This window comes from Erigeron canadensis, chromosome 3 (assembly GCF_010389155.1).
Source record: "Erigeron canadensis isolate Cc75 chromosome 3, C_canadensis_v1, whole genome shotgun sequence".
Classification (NCBI taxonomy): Eukaryota; Viridiplantae; Streptophyta; class Magnoliopsida; order Asterales; family Asteraceae; genus Erigeron; species Erigeron canadensis.
This window is the reverse complement of record NC_057763.1, coordinates 4529052-4549988: the sequence shown is the minus strand read 5'-3', so window position 1 is coordinate 4549988 and position 20937 is coordinate 4529052. Positions and strand designations below refer to the sequence as shown.

Here is a 20937-nt window from a genome sequence, read left to right as displayed (position 1 = left end):
TATAACATCGTTAACTTAAATCATGTAGCTTTGATTTAACATGGTTTACAAGATCAACACGACTAACCTGTTTATTACTTGGTTTGGATTTAGAGTTTAAATTTTTAAACACGATTATTAAATGAGTTGGATTTGGATTGAGATATAATTTGCCAACACGCTAACCCACGACACGAATACCACACGGTTACCAGGCAGGCTAGTTATCTGCATAGCCATCTGTAATTCTCATATGCAATATAATACTATCAGATATTCAGTTTGATAAATTTAATTGTGAGAAAAAGATGTATGCATGACATTTGTTGGTCCCCTTTTAAATTATTCTACTTCCATACTATACCAATGATAACATGCATTTATTCATAGCTAGCTTCCGCAAGTAAATGATCGAGTCATGAGACTCGTTTCATTTTATTTACAAATTTCGATCAAAAGTTATTTAAACTATGTAAAAGATAATGATAGCACGAGCCATATGCCAATTAAATGATACACAAGTTTTATGCTATGACGTTAGGTTAAATAATAACTATTATATCATTTAATTAGTACATCTTAAGTCTTGACCCTTTTATCTTTTTCTTTTTCCTTTTCAAATGATTTGACTCTCTATGTTTCAAAACTTCGATGTTTTAATCGTTCAATGTTATATCCGATCTTTGTACTTTCAAATAACACATTTAATCCATAGACTTTGTCTTATGTGGCTATGTAACGATTCAGCCTTTTGATATTATCTAAATTAATTCTCTTACTCTCAGAACTTATGTGAAAAGGGTTAAACCAATAAGTCAACACTAACTTAACGAATAACTAAAAGATCAAACGTCAATAGAAGAACAACTACAAAAAAAAGGAATCAAATACAGATACAGGACAAAGTTCAATCACCTTTGTTGATTGAACTTTGGTACAAAGAACAACTATCTCAATGTAACACATACCTTTAACTGCAAACAGGAATCAAATACAGGCTGCAAGTTGGTTAAGAAGGTGTAAGAAAGATCCAGCGATGTCAAATTAGGAAGGCATCGTAGTGATATGAGTCCATCCGAGCCAACAGATGGGCATGACATCAAAATTAGTGATTCAATAAGGGGAGACAAAGCAGTCGTTGCAGATAAGCAGTCGTCCTTCAATTGGCTGCATGAATAAATCATAAAGCATTAGCATCTCACTGGAGAAGGCAACCAAATACTTCTACAACGGATACATATAGAGAATGGTAACAATTTCACTCACCGGCAAAAAGAAGCATCCAGAGATGTTAGCAGTGGGCAATTTATAGATGCTTCTGATAAGACACCACACCCTTTCAGTTCGAGTAACACCATAGTCGGTGCTTCAATCTTCAGTGTATTCAGTTTTGGACAGATTCCCAAATTAAGAGAATTCAGGCCAACCTAGCAAAAGAAAATGAGAAAGATATCAGATATCTATGCCATTTGAATGCAAATTCTTTATGTTATGATTTGGACTTCTATTTCCTATGCTTGACCTAAACCACAAAATATACAAATTAACCCAAGTTCTATTATGAAACCAAAATTAGAAAATCACTAACAAATGGCTAGAACTTTCAAAACTGTTTCATGTGGGGTAATATAGGCAAATCTGGTCACCTCTCTTACTATGTTTTCATGATATAAAAAAAAATGTCTATAGAGTTTTTCAATCTCTGGTGTCTAACATTGGCTTGGTATATGATAATACTGATTTTCGTTTAAATACACGTTAGCTGCTCACTTCAAACGTTTGACGATACATTAACTTTGTATATCTGCAACTTGGTGCTAACGATTTGCAAAAACATAAAATTTAATGAAGATGCCAAAACATGAGACCACAGACAGGAACGGCTAAAAATGACAAGAGCAGCCTTTTATGTTTCAGTTAGTGTGAGGAGATTATCAGATTAGTAACAGCACATGCTTCAATGCTTAATTGATGTCATTACAGCAAGGAGATAGTGAGAGACATGCTTTTCAGTATACTCATCTTATCAAACTTAGTCTCATCATAAATTTTTAAAAACAATATCGGGAAATAATTTGATTTAGGCAAAGTAAAAACTTTTCAAGGACATGATATGTGATTGATTTACTTACGGGACTGAAGGTTGCTCGTTCAAGATGATCGCATCCATCAGATATGGGCAAGTTAGTTCCAGTGAAGTAATAGCACGACAACCAGCAAGGGAAAGACTAGTTAAAGAATTGCTAGAGAACTCCACTGCTGTCAAGCTCTGAACCAATAAAGATAACCGAAATAGGTAAATATAAGTGAATACAAGTCAAATACTATACAGAATCAGTGAACACCAAAACCACTGAACTGAATGCAGCAAATAATAAGGAACATCATGGCACTCACGACTTATGAGACACGGAGTAATACAAAATGTCCACAAATAAAGGCGATGAGCCGATGAGGCTTCTAACAGAGATATTCACTGCTATAGCATCACTTATATTCATATCCATAGCATATACATTGCAGAATCACCAATCAACATCACAATCATGTTGGAATCAACTAACGAACACCATGAATGGTTATCCGCTAACATAAGCTGAACATGGATATTCTACTAGCAGTCGGAGCATAATTTACTATTGAAAGACTAAAGAACGATCAGGTAGTTTTCAGTTACAATAAATCACCAACAAAGAAATAAACAAATGTAGAATACATGATGCATTTAAAACTGACATGCCAAAAAGTTATGTTGAGGGTTACATCTCTTCTGCTAACTGATTAACAACAAATATAGTAACACAGCAGAAAATCAATTATAAAACGATTAATTACCCAGCACACAAATGAAAACATGCTAATTGCTAACTAATATGGATCCTTTAAGAAGTTTCACTGAAAAAAATAAGAAGAAGTAATAAGTAAGACTTGTCTTGTCTCTTGTTTGCAGCCTTTTATCGTAGCCTTACTGCCGCCATTCAATCAACCATGCCAACAATGCCTCGATGGATGTTGTAACCAAGGCTTCAATTTTCCTGTGGATTTTTAGAATTCTGTCCTTTTTTTTGATATTTTTTTTTTATAGATTTTTAAATTTTGCCCTTTTTTGGATTTTTTTTTCATACCGTCCTTTCTGCAACCCATACTACCGTACTTTCTTGGCGGGGCAATCCAAACAAGAGAGTCGATATAGGGAACAACTTTGGTAAATGCATTTCCCTGAAGATGAATACTAAAGTGTGCAACCTTGGTTGTATCCGGGTCGTACAAGGCCACATCCATAGTTTGATCACATATTTCTGAACTTACCGCAGGAAGATGACTTTCAACTCCATAAAGGAACTTTTTATTTAATGTGAATCCAATTGGGTTAATATTAATACCACTCAATTGTGAAGACAGATTATGATGTTTAACCCAAGATTCGGCTACTCCATACTCATTCATCACCCACATCTCAAATTCACCATGTCTGGTGCGTGACGTCACACATAGCTTTCCAGCCCAAGAGCCCAAAGCTATATCAAACCTTTCATTATACAGACTACGGGGCTCATCGCCTAATTTTGAGACAGAATCTGGAAGAGATATTTGGCTGAACGTTTCCGCACCCAAGTCAAATGCCATTATCCCCAAGAATCGATATCGCTGATCACCGACGTAGCTATAAAGCCAATGAACATGACCATCATGATCATTTACGCAGACTTCGTTTAGAGTAGATATATCAAAATCAATTTGATTGACCGGAAGCTTTTCATAGAATGATTTCCACGAGTTTTTTCTCAAACTGTACACCCAAACTATATGCATCAGCCAACCATGATAGGAAAGCCCGACCACTTTGTAATCATCAGTTTTGGGATCATATCCGAAACGACAAAGTTTAGGACATTCCATAGGAGGCTTAAGTGGCGTGCTCATCATTATAGCCGATAAAGAAGGGTTCCAAACATGAATAACGCCATCACCATGTACGGCAGTATAAATACATATTAGACCATTAACCGCACCTAAAACACAGCTACGATGAAGAGTATATGGATCAGCTGGAAATGGGAAATTAGCAGGTAACTTAATAAAATCATTGACTTGGATGTTGGGTGATTTCAAGGGGTGTGTAGTGAATGGTCTATCTGTGTAACGACGATCGAAGACCAACACAATTTCATTAAAGTGGTTGTGGCGGGTCGAATGATTAAGATGGGTTTTAATGAAGTCGGGTTGCGATAAAAGAGCATACAACGGCTTAGAAACACATCTCATTCTACCAACTTGTTTCGCCCGTAACCGAACAAATATCTCGGTGAGAAGATCGCAGGGGAGATTTTCCATACTCGATTGGATTATGGCCGGGAGTACGTACCTGTTCAAATATATACTAATACCGATTCCCCCTTAAGTAAGTCGGCAACATAAACCATACATATTATATGTCGGTCCCAATATAATTAAGGATAGTTTCTATATATAGGTATTCGCAGGGCAACTGAGTTTACCTTTTATCTACAAAATCAGTTAATGGCGGTTACGCCTCTGCTCAGTGTTTTCACAACCGGACGGTTGACCCGGGACCCGGCACCCCAGACGGTCCGGTTATAGGTGTTGGTTCGGACGTGCAGAGAGCCGGCGGGTCTGGCCGGAAAAAGGGGTTTATTCAACCGGGCCGGATGGTTTTTGTCTTCTCCGTTCCAGGCTATGAAGCACGGGGGCGGATCCAAGGTAAGAATACCTGTCTCGGGTCACGATCATTCTGTAATCAGACTCATGAGTATCACTTCATCATCTCTATTCTATATATTCGAAGAAGCAGGAAATAGATTCGGTGGTGCATGGTGGTGAATTTGGTGAGCGGTGATATATTGAAGAAGCAGAGCCAGGGAAGAAAATATAGGAATACAATATACTCTTGAATTATTGATACTAATAATGCATAAAAGCCTCGATGGGAGTAAATGTGTTAATATAAATTTGATTGAATATTTAATTAATATTAATTAAACAATATAATATTACAAGAGAGGTGTACGGCTGGATGTCCATAGCAATATGTCAATATTTAGTTTTGTGTCTTCCAAAAAAATGTAGTGTCGTTTTTTTTTTCTTCTAATATTAATGGGGAAAATATGATGTACTGCAAATATCAGCCCTGCCCTCACATTAATTTTCTCAGGTGATGAAATAAGAACTTAGCCCTCTTTAAATATGAGGTGAAACAGTAAATAACCATTTGCTGTTAACAGCATATTAAACAACCCCATATTAATATAGGTTTTCATTTATATACTTTATATTTATAAATAATAATTATTATATCTAGTGTACATATATAATTATTTATGACGTTATCCGGTTCTTAAATGCTGGAGAATTAATATGTAAGTCGTTATTATAATATTATCACCAATATTTAATTTGTTTGTATTGGAATATGAAAGTTAGCTTTTGAATAATCTTATATATATCTAAAGTTATAAGACCCGTAATCAATTCTTAAACTTCATATTAATTATGGTGTTTATGATTTTACAGTGTGGTTAGTGCGTAGTAACTTTCGGGGATAATCTTGAGCCATTAAAGTCTTATGGTGTCATTAGAATTGTTCAATTGCGGCTTTTAATTGCTGATGAAAACTCTTTAGCTTCTCTATTATCGTTATATATGCAATACCGGTTAACCTTCATGGATTATATGAACACGTACTTTAGGGTTATATTTACTATGAATAGATTCATTCCATACTTTAGGATACCAAATTTATTTCCTTCAAATTATTATTCATTTGTTAAAACTAAACTCTATTGGGATATTCTAGCAAACCCCATGTGAGTTGTGATTGATAAATCATCAAAACATGGATAAGGTATGTAATCTGATTTTAACGTTTGTTTATAATCAGATATATGTTTTTTTTTTTTTTTGATAGAAAGGAGCTCAGAGCAGGGAGATTCAGCAATATGAGTTAACATGTTTGTTTATAATACTCCAAGTTTTTCTTCTTCTCGATTAACTCCTCGCTACTTTGATCTTACATGTTCGCTTGGTAAATATCAACCATCATATAATATTTAAGCACACTACGTGTTTGATGAAAAGTGTAAATGGAACTACGGGTTTGGTTATGGAAGCAAATGGGTCGACTACATTATTTATGTCTGACTCATGGATTTGGGAATAGCAAAGAATTTGGATGATGCGTTGAAGCAAAGCTGGTACCATGCAAAAAGATGCTTTGATCGGTATGCACATGCTTTGCTCTGGAAGTTATATAATGGTATTACATTGACTATCTTTACGCTGGTGTTCATGAACAACATTAAAGATCGGCGGTTTATAAAGACACTCTTTGTGTTGGAGGGACCTCACAGACTATGAGTAGTCTTAGGCAGTTAAAGATAACATCTATATAGTTATAGGCTTATGGCTCTCCGTTGGGCAGTGTATAGATGAAGAAAGAGTAGATTAACATTTGAACCATCGAGACTACAATGTTGTCTACTTTTCTTTTTGGTCATAACAATCTTTTTATGTTCAGGTGGAGGTTCGGACCAACGAAGAGGAGCTGCTAAGTTGAAGGCAATTATGTTGTATCAAGAAAAGAAAGCTCAAAATTCTTTAAAGAATATAAATAGAATATTTCAGCTAGCAGATTGGAACTCAAGTCTAAATATAGTGCTCTACTTAGAGAGTTAGAGCCCACATGGTACTGACATTTTCTTAATAGTTTGCATATAGTCATGTCAAACAATAGTGATGGATCCATTTTAAGCAAGAAGCATAAAAATGCTAGCTGCTTTGTTATAAGACCCACGTAGTTGTTTATTCCCTGAAAACAAGTAAGTATTTTTTTTTAATCGAAGTTGCATTTGATTAGCATTATGTCAGCCGCTTCAACTTCTACATCAGTTGCTGCAACAATTGACATTCCCACATTGGCTGCAACATAGGTGAGTCGTTTATTCCGTCTCCCACCATTGCACCTATTTGCCCTCTTTCTTGCGGAATTTCTTCGGAGTATAATATTACATAAAAATGGTTTAAAAGCTACTTATAGCAAGTAAATCAATGGCCGGAAGAATTGTTACTCGGACAATCACCTGGCCAACCTTGGTGGGACCATTATTAACTCACATGTTGACGTTCTATAAAGTATATTTTGTAATAACAGAGATGGAAATGTCAATCCATTTGCTTATTAATGGGGCGAATCAATTTATGTTTTATCTCGAGACCCCAAAGAGCCTTCTTTACCACTTTAGGGGGTGGGGGTGATGGGTAAAGATAAAAATGTTAGCTTTGAAGGGATTGTGTCAAATGGGTCATATATGTGTTATTGATAACCAAATTCAAATTTTAATGCTTAAAAACTCTTAAATCATTGTATTCTTCTTAGTGCATATAATCATTTAGCTTCAATAGAATTGTATTTGACGATGCTTATTTCTTAAAGTGTTACTATTCAATATGTGATTACTTTTTTGCAGCAAATGTGTATAGCCAATATGATTTTTAATGTTTCTGTGTATCTTTATTGTTATAAGCATGTAAATAAACGGCTTAGCAGAAAAAACAAACACCAATATCTTTGCACTCTTGATATGATGTCTAGATTTGGGATGCATTCAGAAAGACTTAGTATAGGTGTAGTTATTCTGGGTGGGTAATGAGATGGATAACTGGTTTAGGATGGGCTGGATGGATTTTAGAGTTACAATGTTGACTGCATGTTACATAAGAGTTTAGAATTGTATATTGTATGAAAATAGAGTGCATGATACAGGGTTGACTGTATCAGGCCAATGGCATATGGTAATATGGTTTAAAAGAGATGAGAGACTTAGTTTTATTATGGGGAATGGGTGGAAATTCATTAAAAGCATTTTGGATTTTTTGCAATTTGATATAATGCAATGTGGTAGGTTTCGGGTCAATATGGGTAAAGGAAATCATTGCAGTTAGAAGGATGACATCATTTGTTTTGGGACAGGTTAGATGTAAAGATGGTGACTATAATTGATTTATGGGATTTGGGTTTCTTAAAAAAAGAGGATATCTCCTATTATGTTGATTTACTACAAGTTTGACTTCTCTAAGTCAATGGATAGAAATGATTTTGTTTAGAAAGTTTGGCAGACTTTGTATGCGTTTATCTTTTATCTCGGCCAAGTTATACGAAATTAAATTTTAACAAGCCTCATGCGCAAGTGTTTGGCCCATGCTTTTTACCATCTTAACACACGGGGCCATGGGAGTGTAACCTTTTTTCCCCATGCTTAATAGTTAATATAACTCATATATTTTCCATGCAAAGGGTTCGATCCCCATCCCATGCAAAGGTTGGAGGACCTTTTCTACCATTTAGATAGAAACTAGAAGCAGCCTCTCTACTTAGGTAGAGGTAAGGCCTGCCTACATCTTAACCTCCCCCATACACCGTCAGAGGTATTGGGGCTCAAAATCCGTGAAAGGCGGCACTGAGCAGTTACTTACTTACTTACTTTTAACTCATATATTTTCCATGTATCTTTTATCGTTGTAAACTAATATCCCGTTGTCATATATATAGACAACGAATCCTAATACGTTGAATACGACACATATCCATAGATGAGATTCTTTACTTGGGTTTCACGAAAGCTAATTCATCAACATACAAATCCGACTAAATACTTACTAAACATATAACGTCTAACACGACCTACAACATTTGAAAGTCTGGTATTTATTCTCTTCATTGTTTTGCAATATATACAAATTGGACTGCCTTAGCAGTTAAATACTCCGTAATAATTTTATAGACTTAAGAATTATGTAATCCAGACAAGTCGGCCAACGTTCAGGAGTCTGAAATCTTATCTATATAACTAAGCGGACACCGTAATATGAATTATACAACATGTATTATTAACTATATTTGTTAAATTCTCTTATATCAATGTTTCATTCTTCAAGTTTGATTAACAATTTAAAAAACCGGCAATATCATAAATACAACCAACATAGTTCAAACCTGACGTGCGTAGCACGGGCATTTAAGCCCTCGTAATAATAATAATAATGTAACAGAAAGCCAGTCTTTTTGAAATCAATGATGAAACTTCACATTGATTAGAGTTTTAATGATTTTATTGTGTTTTAATTTTAATTAATTTGGTAGTTAATTTCAATTCCTGATGTGATTTTTATTACTTTTACTGGAAGATGTGTACATTGAAAAGGGTTAAACCAATAAGTCAACACTAACTTAACGAATAACTAAAAGATCAAACGTCAATAGAAGAAAAAGGATCAGCTACCAAAATCATGTCTTACAAAATATAGTCGAGTCAGCCATGTTGTTATTGTTAGTTTCAAATCAGTATGTGTACTATATAAAGCTAGTTAACAGCTTAAAAAAGGTAGAGTGGTATCATGTCACCAAAGTTCATCCTCTTTGTGGGCCATACCAAGATGTCAAGGAATAAATAAATATTCGAGCCGATAGTCATCTGTTCACAACCAGAAACATCAATGTATGATGCATATGATGATAAACTAAATGGTAGCCATATGAACAGATTACTAATAGATTCATCTGATAGTTGTCCAGAGAAAGTTTTACTTGAGCAAAACTCGAAATGATCAACACAAATACAGTTTATTAGTTATAACAAGACTCTAGGTATATGCTTCATATCAAAGCTTTTATACACCCTTGAATTAAGGAAAGTCGAGTTGAAACAAACAATTCCACAACGGCAGGATGGTGACAACACCTAGAACATTTGTGATAAGCTGATAGAAAATCCTTCCAGATATGTAGGAAACGAATCAAATTGGCACCAGGCTGCTGAATATACGTTTCAAGCTGGGGCAGGCGGTACGTAATCTTCCCATGCTTGATGGATTTATCTATTGCAGTGTTGGAAACAAAAAGCATACAGAAAAATAAGCATGTCTTCATGAAAACGCCACAACTTGACCTCAAACAGAAAAAAAGTATCCATAAAGACTAACCTTTTGGCAAAAGCGAACATCTAGAGTCTCGAGCATGTTACATAGTGCAATGGCTGATTCGACCGCTTCTTCACTAATATTGCAAGACTAGTTGAAAGATACAGAAAGACAAGAGTCAGAAACGTAAATAAAAACTTGGAAACTCAATCCTGGGGAAAGAGTGTCACACTGTTGAATTTATCATCATAAAAGTCAAAATGGCCATAAAACCCAAGTCAACTGATGAAAGAGAAGGATGCAAAAAAAAAAGGATAAGCAATGTCAATGAGAGAATGCATACCTGAAGAAAGAGGCTAGTTAATCTAGGACAGACGAGCTTCAAGATTTCCAACGAGCTGCAATTGCTGTAGTGACAAACACAAAAGAATATGAACTCAAGATAGATATTAGATGTGGTAAGATGATGGGTTTTGGCGGGTCGAGTAGTTCAGCGCATAACTAGTCATTTTCAAAACAGGACAAGTTGCATAATCCACAAACATTCCCAATTCCATTCAAAAAGATACTACAATAAATCATTGTGTCACAAAACAACATTATTACTGTGAAAATGAATTCTCTTAGTTAAAACGTTGTACGCATTAATAAAAGACCCCAGATCAGGCAGTATCGATTTTAGCTATATATTCTGATTTGACCCTTTAAGATTAAACACATCCCAAACCAAAACCCTTTTATAAGTAATGAGTCAAAACTGCAATTTTTAATACAAAAAAAGATACCACAAAGCCCAGGGAGGAAGTTATACCTTAGATTAAGAAAGCACAAGTTCAAACAAGTCACGTCAACTTCTTTCAGGTTTGCAGACAGCGAAATGTTTAATGATGACAGATGGGAAAAGCGAGCCACTGAGGGGATGAGTACTTTCTTAATATTTGGACAGCCAACACAATTGAGATTCTGTAGAAAACGTTGAGGCTGCTCAGTCTGCAACGGTGGATCACCTCCGGTAGATCGATAGAGACGATCAACACTAAAACTCCAATTTAGATCGTGCATATTCACACACCCATTCAAACTTACATGAGTTAAATGTGTGCAGCAAGCAAGAAGCTCCTCTATAGAGGCCTGACACAAACTTCCATATGACAAATCCAACTCACGGAGAGTAGGGAGAGCACCATCTTTGTAAAGAGGTTCAAGCGATGAATCGGTGAGATATTTGCATGCTTGCAATTTCAAAACCTTCAAGAGAGAACCAATAAGCCAAACAAAAGGTAATAACCTGATTGAACTTTGGTACAAAGAACAACTATCTCAATGTGTCACATACCTTTAACTGCAAACAGGAATCAAATACAGGCTGCAAGTTGGTTAAGAAGGTGTAAGAAAGATCCAGCGATGTCAAATTAGGAAGGCATCGTAGTGATATGAGTCCATCCGAGCCAACAGATGGGCATGACATCAAAATTAGTGATTCAATAAGGGGACACAAAGCAGTAGTTGCAGATAAGCAGTCGTCCTTCAATTGGCTGCATGAATAAATCATAAAGCATTAGCATCTCACTGGAGAAGGCAACCAAATACTTCTACAACGGATACATATAGAGAATGGTAACAATTTCACTCACCTGCAAAAGGAAGCATCCAGAGATGTTAGCAGTGGGCAATTTATAGATGCTTCTGATAAGACACCACACCCTTTCAGTTCGAGTAACACCATAGTCGGTGCTTCAATCTTCAGTGTATTCAGTTTTGGACAGATTCCCAAATTAAGAGAATTCAGGCCAACCTAGCAAAAGAAAATGAGAAAGATATCAGATATCTATGCCATTTGAATGCAAATTCTTTATGTTATGATTTGGACTTCTATTTCCTATGCTTGACCTAAACCACAAAATATACAAATTAACCCAAGTTCTATTATGAAACCAAAATTAGAAAATCACTAACAAATGGCTAGAACTTTCAAAACTGTTTCATGTGGGGTAATATAGGCAAATCTGGTCACCTCTCTTACTATGTTTTCATGATATAAAAAAAATGTCTGGTGTCTAACATTGGCTTGGTATATGATAATACTGATTTTCGTTTAAATACACGTTAGCTGCTCACTTCAAACGTTTGACAATACATTAAATTTGTATATCTGCAACTTGGTGCTAAAGATTTGCAAAAACATAAAATTTAATGAAGATGCCAAAACATGAGACCACAGACAGGAACGGCTAAAAATGACAAGAGCAGCCTTTTATGTTTCAGTTAGTGTGAAGAGATTATCAGATTAGTAACAGCACATGCTTCAATGCTTAATTGATGTCATTACAGCAAGGAGATAGTGAGAGACATGCTTTTCAGTATACTCATCTTATCAAACTTAGTCTCATCATAAATTTTTAAAAACAATATTGGGAAATAATTTGATTTAGGCAAAGTAAAAACTTTTCAAGGACATGATATGTGATTGATTTACTTACGGGACTGAAGGTTGCTCGTTCAAGATGATCGCATCCATCCAAAGACACTTGCTCAAGATATGGGCAAGTTAGTTCCAGTGAAGTAATAGCACGACAACCAGCAAGGGAAAGACTAGTTAAAGAATTGCTAGAGAACTCCACTGCTGTCAAGCTCTGAACCAATAAAGATAACCGAAATAGGTAAATATAAGTGAATACAAGTCAAATACTATACAGAATCAGTGAACACCAAAACCACTGAACTGAATGCAGCAAATAATAAGGAACATCATGGCACTCACGACTTATGAGACACGGAGTAATACAAAATGTCCACAAATAAAGGCGATGACGCTTCTAACAGAGATATTCACTGCTAAAGCATCAGTTATATTCATATCCATAGCACATACATTGCAGAATCACCAATCAACATCACAATCATGTTGGAATCAACTAACGAACACCATGAATGGTTATCCGCTAACATTAGTTGAACATGGATATTCTACTAGCAGTCGGAGCATAATTTACTTTTGAAAGACTAAAGAACGATCAGGTAGTTTTCAGTTACAATAAATCACCAACAAAGAAATAAACAAATGTAGAATACATGATGAATAGACCATAGCGAGTCAACTCGTACAAGTCGGAACAGAGCAATGAAAAAAGAGGCGACTTGGACATAGACTCGTAGGTAATTTTGACTCGTGCGATTCGGGTTGTGACTCGGTCCGAATCGATCCGCCTCGGGAATCTGGCGAGTCACAAAAAAACCTCTTTTTGATGGGTATTCAGCCGGATTTGTTGTCGGGTAACAATGATAGGTACAAAGGTGGTGGAGCGGTGGTGGTCTAGTGGTGGTTTAGGATGTTAGGGTAACAACTAACATGTTGGTCTGGATGTCCGTTTGCCGGACATGAAAGAGAAAGAGTAGATGAAAATTGAATTAGAAAAAGAGAGAGAAAAGTGGTAGTGGTTTACTGATTTTCGTTCCATTTCCTTTCTTTCATTTAGTTGGTAAGTGAATGAATAAAAAAAATATATTTCTGAAATGTGTGGATGGAATCTTCTCTTACTACAGATCATATCAGTGTTTTACATCGTGCCCATTTAAATATGTATATCAAGTACATGTATTATTTGAATTTTGATTGAGTTTTGTTGGATATTTAAAGATCAAATAAAAAAATATATAAAATTTTTATTATAAAAATGTAGTACTATAAAAACAATATATTTACTATATAGTTTTTTACATTATCTATATATATATATATATTTACAATTATTAATATATGTATGTTTTTTATACATAAATTATATATTTTTATTATATATTTCTATTTTTATGACTCTTAGGATATGAGTCACGATACAAGTCACGATTCAAAATTTTACAAAACGAGTCTTGTCATGAGTTGACAACTATGAAATAGCCTATAGAAAATCATTGAGAAAACCTGTCTACAGTTAAAAGCTGTGAAAATATGCAATCACATATGTATGTATGTAGCATTAACAACTAAAGTAAAAACCTAAATTAAAACTTCATGTTTTATTCTCAATATAGGGGGACAACAAACAAATATCATTCACAGATTATATAAACAGGATCGTCAAAACTCAAATATCAAAAAGAAAAATCCAATAGAGTAATAGATATGATATTCATTAAAAGGGAGAATGTGCAACAAAAGTAAGTTCCAAACCTCGCAGTTATCAAGAATCAGAGATTTGAGCATGGGGCATCCGCTTCCATCACTAAATACTTCACAGATTGAATTTGTCAATGATTCACAGTCTGTGAGGTCAACTTCTTGTAGAGACTGACATTGCAGCTCTAAGGAAGTTAAGCTCTCCTGTTTGTGCAAAACTAGTTTCTGCATAAAAATGAAAAGAATTAAAGCATTTAATGATCAATATATTCACATAAAATATCAGAATCCAAATGAAGAAATACGTATAAACCATACTTGAAGTGAGTTTGATACAATGTTGATCCGTTGGAGTGAAGGACAATTAGAGACTTTAATAGATGATAACCCCATACTTCTTAAACTCAAGTCCACAAATCTGCAACCCATGAGCAATGAAAATTAATGATTTTACAGAGAGTGAAAAAAAAACCCCACAAATCTGCAAACACAATACAAGTGGGATGTAGTAGCGTTAACATCATTGTAATGGATTGTCGTTTTGTAAAAAAAATTATACTTGCGACAATGTACGAGTCTGATATTTTGCAAGCGAGGAAGATCCAAGAAGACTGATGTCAATAAACTGCAATTATCAAGCTCCAAAACCTGCAACAATAAAAGTTACAAATACCGATAAAGTTGCAGAAACTAAGTTTGAGTATTGAGATCGCAAATTTCTAACCTCCAACATATAGCTATGAGATATGGCAGCCATGGAAGCAGAAGTTATGCCTTCACAGCTATGAAGCTTGAGAACCGTCAGCATTGGCAACCTTACAGACTTCAAAAATAAAGGGTATATTATTAATACCATATCACCATATTTGTTAAATCAAATATATGACTTGGTGGACTTGACAACACAAATGATATGTATAATTCCCTATATTCATGTATAATCCCTATATTCCTGAATCATCATTGGATCAGTGAGTCACCCTCGTACCTAATATCAGTGTGGAGCACATTGAACACACTGATCAAGTTGTTCGCAGATGTGCAAGTACGTATGTCTATTGATCCAAGATTATAATGCGTCCCCTCATGGATGATGATAAGTTTTTTGCTAGTGTATAAAAAAACAAATTGAACAAAACTTCTAAAGTTCAAATATTACTAGAAAGCGCTTGTAAAATCAAATCAATATCATAGAAATTTTTAAAAAGGTTTAATGAAAATTTATCATTTGATACAACTCATATTCATAAAACTTTAACATAAAAGACTGTCACTTACAAGCAAACTGAAAACTACAATCATCAAAATAACAGCTCTAACCCCATTATTACCTCAAGGGAAATGTTTGGACAATATGATGCATTTAGAATATGGAGGTTGCCACAAGTCAAGGAAAGTTCACGTAGAGTTTCATCACTGACACAAGAACAATTTGACATGTCCAAAGACTCCAAGAGAGGACATGATGTCACTGCTGAGCGAATTGCGGCATCTAGAAGCTTATGACAAGATGCTATATCAAGATCACGCAAAAGAGGGCAGTTCAGTACTGCATGTGCCATGCTGCTTCGCTTCAAAGACAAGGTCCGGAGTTGGGGACACCTGCCGAAAAGATTAACACTTATTTAGCAAAATTATAACATGCAGTCACACACAACTCTCCCACTCGTTAATATTATCACCTGACAGAAATGCGGACCACACGACATTTCACAACTTGAATGTGCCGCAAACTATCATGGTGTATGGGTATCTCCTGAATACCATTACCAAGGATAGCATCAGTCACAATCAAACTCCTTAACATAGTGCAATTGGTTAAAGCCTGGAAAAATGTCTCCCCTAACTGCCCTTTGCCCAAAGTTAAGAACTCAAGGTTCCTGGAAATAATTAAATGAACAACCAGTTATAAAAGCATTGGCAGAAGAGATACTCTTAAAGTAATGAACAATAATCACCTTAAGGAAGAAATCGCTTGCATCACAAGTGTATGAATAGCCGGCGACCCATTAATGTTTACTTGAGTTGCATTTGGATATCGGTGACACATATCTTCAACTGCAAAGACCAAATATTAGCAGGATAATTTAATCATCTAACTATTTAAGAACTTCATTATAAGACAAGTAGATATTTGGCGTCATAATTATAATCTGTGTTGTCAAAATCGTAATGATACTACAATTCTGTAATCTATATGTAAACTTATAAATGGAACCATTTCTTGATTCTTAACAATTGTATTATAGATTTTGACCCTAAAATAGTACTTCAAAAAATGTTTCATTAACTACTACAAAAATGAAACAGTTTATCTCGCTATCAACAGTGCACCATCAAGATTTCTAGTATGTATTAAAGATGCACCACATAGTCATAAGTACTTTTAGTGATATTCTATGCTTCTCGATTCTCAAACAGCAAAGTGCACATAGTCAATTCATTCCGGGCACATCTAAGTAATAATGTCTTAGCAATCATATAACTAAACACTAATCCATAATAAAAACATACACATGTCAAAAATGGCATCGTGTTGCAGCACAATTTTCCTAAGCTGTATCTGAATGATCTGCTCAGTCCCAGTAAGTCCAAAATTGTCATCAGTTGAACTCATGAAGAGAACATCAAAGATGATCTCCAACACAAACAATAACTTCACAAGATACCTCTTTAACTAAGTTTTAGATTTCAGACCCTCCTCCATACAGCAGAGTCAACAATAACTTCACAAGGTAACTCTTTAACTAACTTTTAGATTTCAGATCCTCCTCATTACAGCACAGTCAACAGATCACATGGCTTTGAAAATGGTCTCGTTTTTATGTTGGAACAAATTCATCTATGAAAATACCAAGAAAATGTGCCTCTAAACTGGGCATAAAACTTCGTGTAGTCTAACTTCGAATCATCTTTGCAACATGGTCCAGACATGTATGTCTTGATGGGTGGAAGAAATTCAACTATTCGCAGAATGAATTGTCATGAATTTTCTCAATGTAGTTGACAAAGATCCAGGCTCCTGGTTCTCTAAAATTACCCCTCTCCTACTCAGAATCCATGTCTTATGAGCGAAAGTTTGTTGACTTGTGATATTCCATCCAACTTTTGAACAACTACTTCATCGTAAGATTTTGGCTTTCTTGATATTTATGGTCAGCCAAACAAGTACAAATCACCACAATGTGGAATTCTTCATCCTACAAAGTTTTGTTTGATGATTTTCCCACTCAAGTAGCTATATCATCATGAAATAAACATCTACACATATGCTGGTATTAATTTAATGCGTTTAATGGATATTCATACTGAGCATAACCTGAAGGATAATGGGAATAAGGATAACAGGGAAGAACATAACTATCACAACGGAGGTGTCTACGCTTATGATAAACTGATTAAAATTACTAATGCAACCATCATATCATAACAATGTTACTAGTCCAACTTGACATCCGTAGATGACACACAAAGACAGAGTCACAGAGCCTATATTTAATAATGAAGTTGATACTTGAGATCGATGATCACCCGACAGATCATTAAGAACATACTTTCGCGAATTAGTATTATATCACAGACCTACAATTCAACATTGATCTAAGACTTTGCAGAACTAATAGTGAGCACACAACACATTACCAGCCTAAAAGCATGCAAATAAGTAAACTTAAACACAAAATGAAACAAACTTCTGTATTTAGCACATATCAGATCGAAAGACAAATATAAGCTGGCAATATCTTAATTGTCAATAACAATATTACATACAGATAACAAGAAGCTAGATGTTTCCACATAAAGACACCTGGCCTTATATAAAATAGTCACATGCTTGTCAATAGACTTATTTTTCTCTATTAAAGCACTGAACTGACCATTTAAATACAGTTACATGCGTGTCAACGAGTAGTATATATTTCTTATGAGCACACATATGTGTGGCAGAAATGTAACATATAACCCAACATCAGACTTTGCTGTTAGAAAGGTAATATCAGACTTCCAGATCAACTATCCTTTAAAGTTATAGCTGTCTAACAGCTGTTAGAAACTACTACTCCGTAACAATCACCTATGGGCATATGGCATACTAGCTTCATTTAAATGAATACTACCCATATTTAGAAGCATATGAACACATTTAGAAGATGAATTTAGATTATTCAGATTAACAAGTCTTTGAATTATATAGCATGCAAATTAAGCATGCCCATCTTCATAATCAGTCTCGACATGTGAACTCCAAGAGACAACTTCCATTCATGGTTTCTGTCTTATGTTCTATCTAGCTTATACATAGAAAAAATAGAACAAATCTTACATTGCTGTGGAGTTATGTTCCGGTTTTCAAAATTCAAGAACCTCCAAAAATCTTCATGTGCACTAGCTAAGCGCCACTGCCTGCAAACCTTAGCTGCTCTACATAAATTAATGTGGTCCAAGAAAGAAAAAACCTAACAATCCAGGACAATACATCAGTCATCACGTCAGGATACCAAGAACAACAAAAGAAAAAAGTACACAGGGATCATGATGTAAAAATAAGAGCAATAAATACCATATGCAACAAGTCGTCGGTAAGATCCATCCGAATTTCTTGATCATCCATCTCTGGCAATACATCTTCATCTTCCATCACTTCATCATCAGCGTAGGGAACTAAACTATTATGCATTCTCTCTTGCTCTTTATCAGATAGACTAAAGGGCCTACTTTCTTCAAAAGAAGCAGAGAGAATAAAGCTATCATAATCCCTGAAATAAATTAGAACATTATCAGCATCATACCATATAAAACTAACATGAAAAAAAAAACCATTCCAAAACATTACACATTACACTTTTGAATTGCGGTCTCTGTCAGTTTAAAATACTTCCCAAGTCCTAACCTTTACATGTGCAGTAGAAAACGGCAACAATGTAAAAGCGTGCAACATTTTAAAGCTTTAACAAATAAATCAAAAAAGCGAAACAATTAGGCCGTTTTTAACACCAACCCTTAGCGGGCACGTTCAATAACCAAAAGCCAAGCTTACTTATACAACATTTTTAATTTGCAATTTCTTTCAACTTAAATTTCACCAAGTCCCCTAAGATTTACATGCATAGTAACTGTAAGAAACAAGCAAAACTGAAGCAATTCAGCTGCTTTACTACACAAACCAAGCTTACACATTAATTACAAATCATAATACCAATAATTCAATAATTAAAAGAAAAAAAAAAGAACAGGTGTGGTCTCACAGTGTAAAGGAATGAACTTTAGGCCGTTTACTACGATCTAAACCGTCTCTCTCGACAACATTCACAGCTGACGAAGACGACGCCTCACCTCCCAAACTCAAATTCAAATCAACAGCCTCTTTATTATCACCACCGCTTCTAGAAGAAGTACCTTCACCTAACTCCAACCCAAACGCCTCTAATCTTTCATTCTCAATATCATCATAATAATCATCATCTTCATCATTATCATCATCATTAGTAGTATTATTATGATTATTATTTCCTATAATTTCTTCAGATTTAACATCATCTACAAAAATGCCCAAAATATCTTCCTCCCTTTCTCTCTCACTCATTTTCTTATAATTTTCTTTTTCTTCACCAAAAAACCATAAACAACACCAAATCTTCATACACTACACAAAAAGCCCCAAATTATTTACCTAATTATTATTGATTTTTTACTATATAATTATTTACAAACCCTAGATTATAAAAATCACACACATACAAAATTATTAACTTATCATCATTTTATTGAAATTTCTATTAAAAATTAATTAAAGACCTAAATACAAGCATGTAATTATCGCATTGAACAATTTACATGACATAATGTGTACGGACATAGAAAATGATTGTGCGAAAAAAGAGGTTAGATCAGATCTGATCGGAGTGGATCTAGCTCCGGTGGTTGATCGGCATCGTACGACGGCCGATCCAGGGCGACGGAGATATAGATATATATAGATATATAGATATAGAAAAGTTTGTATCGATTGGTCGGTTTGTGTGTGGGTGTGTGTGGGAAGGGAGAGGAGGTGAGGAGGACTTGTGTGTGTTGCTTTCTACAGATGTTGCTAAACAAGTACTGTATAATATAATAAACGAATATTTTTTTTCACACTACTCACACTTGTAAGTATTTTTCACGACTAAAATATCAATCAACTTCATAATCAACTTACAATTTTAGGTAAATTACAATAATGATACCAAAATTGTTATAAAAATTATTAGGTAGTGTTAAAAGTTTAAAATTTTTAGGACATGCGAATTTACTTATTGGCTGTTAGTTTGTTACACATCCATGATTCTCTATCCATGTTTTTCCATACTCTATGGCTCCATTTTTTTTGCAAACACTCTTCTCTTTCTTTGTCAAACAATTAAGAAAGTAATATAAAAACCGACTAAAAATCAAGAGCCAAAAATAAGGTAATCGTGATATGAGAACTATCCATGGTATCCACCGCAATGCGCGGGTACCACGCTTGTCTTTAAAAATAAATTTAAGTTTTTTTCACATGAAAGCAAGTAAGAATATCTTTCTAAATACTTGGAGCTAAATATAGATTATTCTCGATCGCTTTTGGTAACTTACGAAGCTCTTTATTTTGACTTAAAGTTAAGTCTATTAACTCCAAGAATTTACCTTTTGTTAGGTCGAAAACGACCAAGTATAATTTGTCTAGGAAATAGCTAAAGGTCAGTGAAAAATACTTGTACAGGATTGTGAAACATTTCAGTTTCAGAATGTTCACCGGGCTTCACTTCTGTTCAGATCAGCCTCAACTGAAAACATTCATCTGAAGTCAAAAATTGAAGACTGAAGAAAGAGAATCATCTTAAGAGCAAAACTCAGAGAAGATTCTACCAGATCGAAGACTGAAGCATCTC

At 34.8% G+C, this 20937-nt stretch overlaps 2 protein-coding genes and 1 long non-coding RNA gene across 4 annotated transcripts; all 3 read right to left on the bottom strand.

Moving 5' to 3' along the window:
• Positions 1-805: 805 nt before the first annotated feature.
• On the bottom strand, positions 806-2349 carry LOC122594672. Its single transcript, XR_006323062.1, has 3 exons — positions 2112-2349; positions 1246-1406; positions 806-1146 (listed from the first exon to the last, which is right to left on the bottom strand). It is a non-coding gene; the product is annotated as an uncharacterized LOC122594672 (long non-coding RNA).
• Positions 2350-2836: 487 nt separating this feature from the next.
• LOC122591398 (F-box/kelch-repeat protein At3g06240-like) lies at positions 2837-4314 on the bottom strand. The gene is made up of 2 exons (XM_043763670.1): positions 3105-4314; positions 2837-2874 (listed from the first exon to the last, which is right to left on the bottom strand). The coding sequence occupies exons 1-2, from the start codon at positions 4312-4314 to the stop codon at positions 2837-2839; spliced, it is 1248 nt and encodes a 415-aa protein (XP_043619605.1).
• Positions 4315-9597: 5283 nt separating this feature from the next.
• LOC122591204 (F-box/LRR-repeat protein 15) lies at positions 9598-20101 on the bottom strand. Of its 2 annotated transcripts, XM_043763429.1 has the most exons (17): positions 19276-20101; positions 18591-18786; positions 18354-18486; positions 15988-16087; positions 15712-15909; positions 15361-15631; positions 14754-14852; positions 14589-14677; positions 14348-14447; positions 14084-14254; positions 12393-12545; positions 11547-11707; positions 11249-11447; positions 10724-11160; positions 10256-10319; positions 9976-10062; positions 9598-9870 (listed from the first exon to the last, which is right to left on the bottom strand). In XM_043763429.1, exons 1-17 carry the CDS (start codon positions 19668-19670, stop codon positions 9790-9792), a joined length of 2934 nt encoding a protein of 977 aa, XP_043619364.1. In that variant the 5' UTR covers positions 19671-20101; the 3' UTR covers positions 9598-9789. The 2 variants fall into 2 exon arrangements, with proteins under 2 accessions (XP_043619364.1, XP_043619365.1); XM_043763430.1 differs by lacking the exon at positions 19276-20101 and having other exon boundaries at positions 18354-18485; positions 18589-18760.
• Positions 20102-20937: the final 836 nt, after the last annotated feature.